This window comes from Athene noctua, chromosome 10 (assembly GCF_965140245.1).
Source record: "Athene noctua chromosome 10, bAthNoc1.hap1.1, whole genome shotgun sequence".
NCBI lineage: Eukaryota > Metazoa > Chordata > Aves > Strigiformes > Strigidae > Athene > Athene noctua.
Window position 1 is genome coordinate 18978226 of NC_134046.1, and position 12098 is coordinate 18990323.

Below are 12098 nucleotides of genomic sequence, written 5' to 3' on the forward strand. Positions count from 1 at the left end.
AGCTTGGGAATAAAAGGCAACTGCAACTAACTGCCCAAAGAAAACTGTGAGGGCAGGCTTGAAGCAATGAAATCATCATGGAGAAAGGACACCGGAGGACTCTGGAAAAAAAAAATCAGTTAGTGCTGATGCAAATCCACGTCAAACAGAGGCTGCTGTGTGGGACGGGGTAAAAGTCCCCCAAGACGGCCCAGCTCTTCTCTACTGCCAACTGGAACAGCTGGGGACTGCAAAAAGACCTTCCTAGGAATTTTTCCATCCCATGATGAGACTGTCATCAGATATGATGTTCTGGAACAAAAAGGGAGGGACAGCATCCAAATAACCAGTGCCTTCTAGATGACTTATTTTGGGAAGCAATTACCCTCTGTCACACAGCCCTGGCTCCGGCACTCCTCTGAAATGCACATGGGAAATCAGTGTCCTGCTAGTGTCAGACCCGTGCCACAGCACTGCACCATGGCTGTCGGGGCCACACATGAGTTTGGTTTCCTTGTGCTTGATTTTTGCTTCTTAGAAATGCAACACACAAGGTAAGAAACGATGTATTATTAATAAATGCTCTGCACACAGTTTAACGTTAATAAAGACACGTTAATATTTTCACTTAGAAACAGAGGAAAACAGGGTCTTTGATGACTGGACTGAATCACCACCTAATCAGAACAGCCCTCTTGAACTGTGTGCCTACGTGTGCCCAAAGGCAACCTAGCACCTTCCCACAAAGCCACACCAAAGCACAGGCAATATCCCTACACTCTCTGGCAGTAAATGAGACAGGGATGCATCTTTTCAGTAGAGTGAGCACATGAGAGACATAGCAATTCATACATCAAGGAGAGGATCCATTTCTCCCTCCTCACCTGCCTTTGCTGATATACGGAGTCCCACCTGACTCAGATGCTGAAAAATATGTTTCGAGAAGTCATCATCACTCTCGTGAGTCATGAGAAAAGGGGAGGAAATGACTGCAGGAGAGATGATTCAACTAAGGGGATAGTTAAGACAGAAGAAAACACAGGCTGGAGATTAAAAGCAGCTGTGGGAGTCCCGCTGCTTCGAAGGAGCTTAGCACAACATGGAAGAAATTCAGAAGACCCAATTTCTACTCCTCCCATAAACTTCCACATTTCCAGATTTTGTTGTCAGTACCACCAATCCAAGATGTCAAGAATTTACATGCAAGCTGGATGTAAGAGACTGCTCCGTCTGGTGACTGCACTCTGACGGAGTCCTCTTGAAAGGACTAATTCAGGTCAACAGAACATTGTTTCCACTACAATAAAACAGCACCAAGTGCTTGTTACCTAACCAGCACTGCCAGAATCACTCCTTTGTGTCAGGTCCAGCATCAGGCAAACCCTTAACAGTGCACCAACCAGTCCTGCCCAAAAACCCAACAAAAAATTGGAAGATGAACAAGGTTATTTGTACCACAGACACAGTCCTACCCTTGACTGAGCACCAGAAGATGCACAAACTCTATACATCTGTGAGTCAGAGCAAAGGGTAAGAAAAAACCACAGTGACCAATCAGCTGAAATTCAAATGAAAACCACCCAGCACAGCCTTGCTGTGTAACTCAGTGTTATTACCCTGCCCATATACCACGACAGCCACATGTCCAGGTGTGTATCAAGTTTGCAACGAACTTCTATCAGCTGTGTCTTCCTCCAGCATCTATAGGTGATGCACATCTCTGGAAAATTTAACAGATGATATATGCTCAAGCACGCACACAAAATGTATGAACACAGGGATGCAAACTCATGTTATGACAAGAGCTGGTCTTCCTGGCCTTCACTTCCACAATCCCAAATGCAGTGCTGACAATGACCACCTATTTAGTCCCACTTCAGCTGCTTCCATTCAAGCTAAACCACTTCGTGAGAGTCCCAAATAGGATAATCTTTGCCTCCCAAAGTCAAGAACTGAATACACAACAATCTTCTTCACCCAAATCCCTACAGTTACCATCTTCATCAGTCACTGCAGACAACCACATACCATCCTGACACTCAGGCCAGCCCTTGACCACCCTTGACGCAGATCCTATTAGGTCTTGAGACTCCCCTGGCCTTCATGGGTGTCTTGTCATTACTTCTGTGTACTTTCTCTGAGCTGCTACTTCTTACCTAGCCATGGAGATAGGTCACTTCCAAACAGGAAGGGCTTAGTTACACCTCAGTTATTGCAACACCCCTTCCCTCACCATGGCACTGTTCCCTGTGCTCCCATTCCTGCCTGTGAGGTTGCAGGGTGATCAGGTCTTTTTGGCTATGGTCCCTAGGCTAACACAACAGCCCTGCTACCTGCTCCGAGCCTTCCCCTTGTCTATTGCCCTGCAGAAGCTCTTCCAGTTTATCAAGCTGAAAGCCATATCCAGTTGGCCATACTGCCAAATGCCCATTGCACAACTTCACTCTGCTCTCTACAGCTGGGTATTTGAGCAGACACTACAGCTCCTGAGAGTGAAGCTCTTACATGGCTCCCATACCCCTCTGCAGCAGAGAGGGTATCTCCATCTCTCCAGGAAGGCAATTACTTGTCTCCTCCCTGGTAGTAGAGAATGCTGTAGCAGAGCATGGCCCTGCTGCCGCCTCGTTACAGCCACCACTGGGTTTTACTGAGCAGGCACCATGAACAGGTCACCTTGCTCCACTACAGATAAAATGAATTCATTTTAAAAGGAGTGTTACAAAATAGGATGATAGATTAGAAATATATGCAGGCACTCACGAGGGCAACTCACACACGCAGTCAATCACAAGATTCAAGTACCAAGCATCAGCACAAACATTTCAGTGCATCTTCTCCTAAACAGGAAAAACCCCACTTGTCTGAAACACTTCCATGAGCTATGGCAGGGACACTGCAGTAACCTTTGCTCCTGCTCACCACACCCTCAGTTAAACAACTGGGTGAAATTTGCTGCCAGGCTTTTGCTGTCGCTTGTGTTATTGTGGCAGCACCTTCAGGTGTTCACATGCTAGTGAGAGGAGGTAAAAAGCAAGAAGATACCTTATAGTAGATCCTCACACGATACGTCCTCCTCACCTCACGCCCCAGACATACTCCAGATGAATCTCTGCAACTGCAGGATGCAGTACCCAGAAAAGGCCACACAACCACATGACTTACTTTGAAGCTGAGATTGTAACGCTATGTCAGCATCAACCCTCTTCTTTAAACCGAGCATATCCATCAAAGGATCATCACACAGGCCCATCACCTTACCTTTAAAGCACGGACTTTCTTGGCCAAGAGGCTCTCAATGTCCCCTGCAACCTTCTCCACCAATTTCCTGGGCACGTTCTCCTTGACTTCAAACAGGTTTCTATTCTCATTGTAGATCTAAGAAGGGAAACAAGACAGACAGTCAATATTCGAGAGAAGTACAACAGTCTTCCCACAGAAAAGCTGATCCTCTAACACAGAAGAATTTTAGCAACGCAGATTAGGTAACAGTATAGGCTTTGGAAATGAGGGGAACAAGGGAAGAAATGCTTTGCAAGCAGGAGAAAAAAATGCATTCAACCTGCTGTCCACACCACTGGCTTTACAGCTGCCTGCCTTCATGCTTGCAGGATATGGACATCCCCCCTCTTGCTCAAAAGCTGAGTTTCCCACCACACTGCCCACCACCCCTGCCTCTGTCCAGCCAAACCAGCAGCCCAGGCAGAGCCACACTTCTTCCTGTGCTCTTCCTTGCCCAAAATCACCCCTAAAGCCCACTGACCTGCTTGCATGCCCCTTGCCCAAGGTCACTTGCTGAATTTTGCAGGTGCAAGCCCAACTCCCTGCCAGCCCCCTGTGCCACCTTCATTAGTGCAGTGCCTGGCAGCATCAGTGCAGAGCAGTGCAGGGCAGCCCCAGGCAGAGGCAGCAGTGGGGCTCAGGAACGAGAGCAAAGGGATCACAGAAAGTAGGATAAAACCTCATCTCTAAGCCAGCCACAGTAATATGGCACCATCAGGAGTCGAGGATTTCTGCAACCAGTCCAGAACTTGGCCAGGCTGTGGTGGGGACAGTGGGGAGAGAGGCACAGATCTATATTGGGATTATCCTGAAGGCCAGATGCAACTACCTGGATTTGAATGTTTGCACCCAAAACGTGCAGCTATGACCATGGGCCTGCCGTTCCAAGTCACATCACACAGCTGCAGAGGACAACGCCAGCACCAAGGGAAGTGTTATTGGCATCAGCACTGCCCCAGCAGGAAGGGCTCAGTTCCGCCACAAGACTTTGCAGACACCAACCCCTCAGTCACCTCCTTAGGTCACTGACTTGTTAACTCAGCCTGTTAACTCAGGTACAACCAACACAGGGTAAAAGAGGAGAGCTTTTTACCATCATCTGAAATTACAGGGAAAAAAAATAATCCTCATGCCTTATCTTTTCTTAAGGTACACGAAGAAAACCATACACAGCAAACAGGATTTTGCTTCTCTCTGAATTCTTGGGCTACTTGCAAATACCTGCAATTCCAGACATGAAGACATCCAGCAGTAGAAGACCCTCCAAGGAGAGCTGGACCTCCCCAAGGACGTAGCCAAGATCATGCTTAACTGCAATTTCCATGCTAAGCATGTCTGGCACCTCCTTGAGCTTTCATGATTCTTGGGAGCTGAATCATTGCTTCCCATGGGACAAAAAACCCTCTTTGCTGGAGCTTCATTAGAAGTGAAATACTCTGCCTGTAACTGCTGGTTTGTTGTGGATCTGACCATTATGACAAAGGAAGAGAAACCATTTCTCATGAAACATCTGCCTGCCTCTGCCCAGGATCTCAGAGCGTCACCCAAACACACACAGTAAACAACTGGCTTGCATAAGACAAGCACATACCTCAGAAGCCCCCACATTTTGCCCCATGCTGGCAGCACGAAGACAGGACTAAGGAGAGGCTTGGCTAGAGACCCCCACCAGGCTGATTCTACCACAACTCTTTCTCTTGGTAGAGCCAGCGAAAATTAAAGTACAGGCAGGTCAGTGCCCAGGATCTGGATGGCAGCACATCACACAGCTCAAGAACAAGATGAGACCCTCCTGATATGTTGGGAAGCTACTTACTCCACTCTTTTTCTTCTCCAGACAGTAGTAAGTTGGAGCAGGAAGTGACTGTGCTCTCTGAAAGGCAGCTGGCAATGAGTTCAAAAGCCTGAGCAGAGAGACCCCACCATCACCACCACAGCCTCCCCTTTCCTTTCATGGTGAAACAAAGCGGTTTCTGAGGTTGAAGCCACAGGAGTACACTGGGAGACTAAGCAAAAGGCTGCTCTTTTGGCTTTGCATGGTCCATCCAGACCTACAGGGTTAATCTTCAGGATCCAACTTTGCTTTCTGCAGCTCTCGCTGGGGTCCCTGCTCTGCCCAAGCTCTTCCTTTCTTCCACTCCACTAGGAAATTCCTGACAGCACACCTCTCTTGGCAGCCTTGTGTCCACATACACTCCATCCTAGCTCTACTCCAGGTAGCTATTTTTTTCCCCAAAAAAAGCCCTAAAGGATTCAGGTAACCTGCCCCAGCTTCCAGGATGGTAACCCATCCCACCTGTATCAGTGAGCTGGCACACAAAAGGCTCAAACCTGCTCATTTCTGAAGTAAACAGTATTTCTGTGAGGTTTTGTGGTTACTGACCTTGCAAGAGCACACAGCCCAGGAACCAAGAGCAGAGAAGCAGCAAGCCAAACATCTGCAATCCTCATCCAGTTCTTCAGTCCCTAAGAAACATGTGGAGCATTGCTCCAGTGGGGTCTCAACAGCTCTGCTCTTGCAGGCTCTAGACCTGCTGGTCTTTGAGGAAGGGTAACTCAATCATTAAGTTTTCAGCCAACCTGATTCCAAAAGCTTCACCCAAACTGTTTTGGTCCCCAAACCACCCACACATCACATCAATTCGGCAACTCTTGTCTTATTATAGGTGATAGTTTTGTGAGTGCAGTGACTCCAAAGAGGATGCTTTAGTAAAAGAACACATTTTAGAGGCATCCTCAGACTCCAGCAGAAACGATTTTTAGGCGTTCACGTTAGAGCTCCATCACACCCCAAGCTTTAGACCAAAAATCATGTATTGCCAACAAAACATCCCGCCCTGGAGAAAAATGTTCCACATCAGCACAGAAAGGGTTAAAGTGAGGGAAGCTCAACACAAGCCAATATTATTATCTCATACTCTTCTTTTCCTTTTTGTAAGTAACAGCACAACAAAATAATGTGTTTGGAAGGTGTGCGCTACCTCCAACTGAGCAGTGGCAATTAGGAAAGCAAAGAGGAGCAATCTTCAAGGAGAAAGCTTTGGGTAAGGAGGGCGTCCTGACATTAGTATTTTCCTATTATGAAACAGAAAGTTGGCTCCTATTGGTTACAGACAGAAATGGTGCCTGTCCACAAGGGAGGAAAAAACAGAAAAAGAAACCAGGAGATGTTCCTCCAGCCCTCCCTGCAGCTGCAGAGCTCCGCAGTCTTCTTGGCTGAACAGTTCATCGGCGTTAATTAGAACAATCCAGCATGAATTAACAGTGACCATATGAGCACAAGAATGTACCAGACAGGCAGGGGAATGAATGGTAGTGCTCCAGGCAATTAAGATAGCTTCGCCCTCTCCATTGTAGCATTTTGTGTTGTGTTGTTCAGAACTTGGCCAGGTTTTACTTATTTAAGGTGACATTTCCCATATTGAGTTTTTCCTTGAGCTGAATTGAAGGGCAAATTTTCTGGCCAAAGACATCCCAAACATTCCTCAGCAATGGCAAAAGCCCTTAGTTTTGTCTAGATTAGAAAGTCATTCTCATTGAAATTCTCCTGTGATCCAGTGCTCTGGGACCTGGATTTGAAATTTCTAACAGCAGTGACCTCAGAGCCAAGAAACTGCTGCTTCTGATTCCACATAGGTACACTCCCACCCAGCCGTACCAGCACCCTTGGGGAGAAGGGGGGTGCAGGTTGCATGCTCTTGGTGAACTGGGTTTTACTTTGCAAATCCCTTCATGAACACACCCCGTCCCCTCACAGCCTGCAGATACCCCTGACAGGCAGGGCGAGTGGGTGGCAATGCAGGAACACAAGAGTGAAGCCCAGTCCTGCAACACTCCAGCCATGCTGAAGCAAGATGTCATGCCTCTGCATTAGCCCTGCTCAGTGTGGCTGGCAAACCTGAAGTTACTGGACAGAAGAGGGGTGGCACAGAGCCCCCAGATTTCCTACAGAGATATTAGCCCTCAGGCAGCACAGAGGAGGAAGCTGTTGTATCCAGGGTATGGGGACTGAGATCAAACTGTAAACTGCAAATCTAAATGAAAAGTCTTGGAAGGGCTGAAGCTGGATGCAGTAGCCAGAACATCCAGTGGAAAGAAGAGTCCAGCAGTGGATGCTGAGAGTGAACTAGTAAGTGGCAAGAGTGGGGAGAAATATTAATGTAGGCAAAACAACAGAAAGTACTGAGCTCAGATTAAAAAAAAAAAAAAAAATATGGTAGCAGGTGGAGGGGAAAAAAATCAAACAGCTCAAGACAACCTGCAACATGAAATATTTAATCCCAAATACTTCTAAGCATACTGCAATCATAAACAGCTGAGAAGATGATCTAAACCAGCACAGAAGTGCTAAGTAGCCTTCCTAAAAAGCAGAGCTGGTAACACAACCAATTGTCAATACACATGCACAGCAGCAACTGTATAACTAAAGAGGCAGATCTGATACTGCCTCAGAACATCCATTCTCTGAATTCACATTTGCTTTGCTCCTAATGCACAACAAATGATGCTCATCTCTGCTATTAATTCCCTCTGTGCCTATATATCCAGGGAGCTGTCAGGGTTCAGAGAAAGCATTTGCCAGTCCCCAGTTCCCCATGAGTGCAGTCAGCACCATGAAACTGGGCAGCCCGAGAAGGACCGAAAAGGGTGCAGAAATACTCCCACGGGTGCAGACATCACTGCTTGATGAGCTGCCACAAGAGGACCCAGCACCTTTCCATGGGTCAAGGTACCTGATGATAAAACATGAAGGAAAATAACAAATTCTGGGGGAGCTCCCTGTATAGCACCATTAGCATGTGTGCCTTTAGGCACCACTATAAGGTAAAAAATGTCTCGTCAGCCCCAGCCTTGCTGTTTCCTGCAGGCACTGGCCTCCCCTGCGCAGCAGCAGGGCCAGTCTCCAGCCTCCTGGAGGACACTGATGGGAGGGCTGGGATGGTGGGGTACACATACAATTCAAAACAGACCCCTTCTCCTTCCCTCTCCCCCCAGCTCCATTTCACATCCCCCAAGAAGCAGCCTTTCCCCAATATCGAGCTATCACGGGAGCAGCACTCTGCTGTGCTTGCACAGCATCATCTCCATGCCACAACTCCCCCGCCACCCTACTTGAAAACAACAACAAACAAAAAGCTGAACCCTAACTGGCGGCTGGTAACCCCAGCAGCGCCCAGCCCCACTGGGCCAGGATACAGGCCAGAGCCACAGCTCACACCCCAGTGGGGGTTTGCTCGGGGCCAAGCCCTGCAGCTCTGCAGCCCCGCCAGGAGAGGCTGCAGCACTCCAGCTCTGCTGCAAAGGCTCTGGTCTGGGTAACAGTCATCTTACAGAAATTATTCCCCCCCCCATGAATCCAATACACCTGGTTTGGACAGCTGCAGTCCAAACACCAGCGTTTAATCACAGTGCAAACCTGGCATGTTTGTAAAAGAGCAGAGCACTACGTGCAGCAACGGAGCCGGCTGCCTTTCTGCTCCCAGAGCATCACACCTCAAAGCAGGAGTGCTCCAGGTGAGGGAGGCCAAAGAGCAAACTGCACCTCTACAGGCATGACAGCCATGCACACCTCACATAACCACTGTGCCCCAGAGACGGGACTGTGCCATGTCATGTCCTACAAAAGCCATACACCAGGAAAATAAAAGTTTTTTCCCACTTGGCATTATTATTAGGCAGGAAAGACCTCTGTTCAGGGGCATACTTCAAACTCCTGCTGCCAGACCCATGCTGATCAGCTTCATACAGTGACCCAGATACGTTCTCTGCAAAGGGAATTAGTTGGTACAACAAATATCGCAGCAGGACACCTGCCCTTAGAGGCACTGCTTGCTCAGACACCAGTCTAGTGCTTCTCCTGAGTTTCAGGACCTGTTGATCTGCACCAGACAAGCAGCAGTCTGGCCTGTTTTGAGTCTCATGTCACCTACACAGGGTCCTGCCATTTCACCATGGCTCAGGGTATCATTGAAGAAGAATGGGGGAACCCCTGAGCACGCTTGCTCATGCCTTGGGTACACAGAGCAGACTCCTCTGACGATGAGGGAGCCTAGAGAAGAATTGCCCAGTAACATAAATGACCAGCAAGAGCACCATGAGATGGTCCAGGCTGAGCAAGGAGCCCTGTGGCTGGGTAACAGGAGGAAAATGAATGCAAAACCCCAGAGATCCTGCTGGAAGATGCAGACGGCTCAGGGCCACAGGCAGAGAGCAGAGACAGCACGATTCCTATCTCACTCCTCATCCCAGCTGCACCTACTGTTGTTAAATTTCATCGTCTGGTGCTTATAGTTCTTGCAACGATGGTAATCATCGTGGTGTCTGTATTACATTAGGAGGATGTCAGCCTCGGCGCAGTGTCAGGGATAATCAAGCAGGCAGTGATAAGAGAGATACTGGCCTTGCTGACAGCCTGCCAGGACAACCAGTGCTGCCTGTACCACACTGTACTAAGGACATCACACACCACTGCAGGGACAAGGGGGACGGGACCAGCAGAGGGGCAGAGGTGGCCTCCTGGTGAAGCAGCCATCTGTCAGGAAGGTGCTAGATCCCCATTTACTCTGTCAAGGAGTCAGGAGGTTAGAAGGCAAAGGGAAGCAGCTGCAGGCGGTGGTGCTGCAAGGGCTTTGCAAATCTACCCCACAGCAGCTCCCAGAGCCGGTACCGTGGATGCCACCAGCCCCGAGGATGCAGCTCCATGAGCATGGCCCTAGGCCAGGTGCCCACCATGCTGCCCCTCGCAGCAGCGTGGGCAGCCGGCTCCCACAGGGCCTGGCCTGCCCCTTGGCACCACCTCTGCCTGGTCCGCAGCGAGAGCCGCTGCTCCTGCAGCCTGCAGACCTACTTGCGCACGCACAGGAGGCAAACAGCTTGACATTTACTAACCCCAGCTCCCTCTCTCCTCACGCCGTGCCACTTCCCTGCTGTGTTCCTTCCTTTCACCTACCTAATAAAAAGCAATCACCCTCCCGAGCAGCTCTTCACCGCTCTCCTACAGAAGCAGGACAGGGAAACGTGTAGCTGAGCTGCTCCTAAGAGACGGTCAGTTATAATTGAAGCAAACAAACCATAGAACTAAGGTCTCCTTCCTTCACTAAAGGGTCCACTACAAGACAGCAGTACCACAGAGGTCTTCGGGGATGAGCAGAAAGGCTTCCCACTCCACCAGGGATGCGGTGGCAGCTGCTCCAGTGCTCCCTGTCCTGCCCTGTCTGGCACCAGCACCCACGTGTCCCATCCTCTGCACCAGTGGCTGGACTCACTCAACCCAGGATCATGAGCCGCTACGGCCGAGCCTTCAGACTTGAGCGTGCTGCGCATAATTTAGCAACTAGACAGGGATAAAGGGCTATGCACAGTTAGCCTGGATTATAGAAAACCTCTCCTGGCCTGGAAAGCTGCTTTTAGTCTTCAGCAGGCCAAACCCTTGTACAGGGAGCTCTCAGAGCAACAGACTTGCTTGGGTGACTGCAGAGACTGAATCTTCTGTACCACACAACTTCAAACTCAGCCTTCTTTCAGATAAAGTGCTATAAAAATAAATCATCACATAGTTGAAAACTAAGGTCTCAACCAGGGTGGAGCTCTGCCCCAGCACTCCTCTGCACACTCACAGCTGCCTGGATGGCATGGGTCTTGCTGCCAGGTCAGGGCACAAATCCACCAGAGCCTGCTATGCTGATATAGGAGAGGGAGAGAACAGCTACAGCATCTCTGACAAATGCATTTAGAGATCACATGTTCTCTAAAAATATACACTTGTACAGTAAAACAGAAACAAAACAAAAAACCCAACCTAATCCATGACTCTAGCTGCTTTCTTTGTTATACGGGACATAACAACAAAACCTTTAATAAGGAAAAAAAGGCAGCTCAACTGCTTTCCTTCAGGCCATATGCAGAAGAGTTTAACCAGTTTGATTATGTCTACACAGAACAGCTGTACTACAGATCAGCATCATTAAAATTCCACCTAGAATACCCTAGGAGGTATTACACCTAGAATACCCTAGGTGCATCCTAGGAGGGATGCTGTCACAGATAAAGACGTACTATTCTGCTATATTTCAGCTTTATACTATTTCTACCACAATCAGTGCCTCTGCACTATGGATTGTACTAGGTTTACCCCATTGTCCCCAAGAGAATGAAATTATGTTGTACCAAAGCAAGAGATAGGTCAGATCAAAAGCTGCAGTGATACAGTGGTGCAAATCCTTCCAGAAATACATGCTTGATTTATACTAGTTCAACAGAACTCTATTTCCCATAGGTTTACCTATAAGCAAGGATTAAAATCAGTTTTGGAATGGATCGTCAGTTTAAACAAAAGAGATTAAAGTGCCCTCTGAGGCAGACAGGCACATGCTCTGCTAAAGCACCGTGCTGGACCACCAGGACAAGCTCAGGGGTTGGGAGGAAGGGAACACGAAAGGAGGATTCAGAGGAAGGGAACAGAGCAGAAAGCCCAGGTAGGGAGGAAGAGTCTGTGCTGGGACTGATGGCTTCAGAGGGCACGCGGATGAGATGAATGGGAGAAGATGGTAAAGATGGTTAGGGAAAGACAAAGCAAGAAACCTCTGATTCTCAGATCAACTCTGTACTCTGTGTGGCTGCAGTTCTATCTTTCCCTCAGTTGCTTTCCTTTATTGTGCTGCTTCTTTTCCAAGGCTAAATGTTTAGGACACTGAAATTACAAAAGCTAATACAGACCTGGAACAGGATCTCACTGGACTCAGTTTCCCCAGCAGGGATGAGCAAGGGACCACTGCTGCTATGAGAGAAAGTGGAAAGCGTTTCACCCAGCCTCTCTGGCCAAAGCACTCCAACACCGGCGG

The 12098-nt window shown here is 48.5% G+C and overlaps 1 protein-coding gene across 1 annotated transcript in view; it reads right to left on the bottom strand.

The window, feature by feature from the left end:
* The window catches only part of CACNA2D2 (calcium voltage-gated channel auxiliary subunit alpha2delta 2), a 226879-nt gene that overhangs the window by 137854 nt on the left and 76927 nt on the right, over nucleotides 1-12098 (bottom strand). The window contains exon 3 of the mRNA XM_074914169.1: nucleotides 3238-3354. Coding sequence (XP_074770270.1) covers nucleotides 3238-3354 — 117 coding nt within the window. The remainder of the gene's footprint in view (nucleotides 1-3237; nucleotides 3355-12098) is intronic.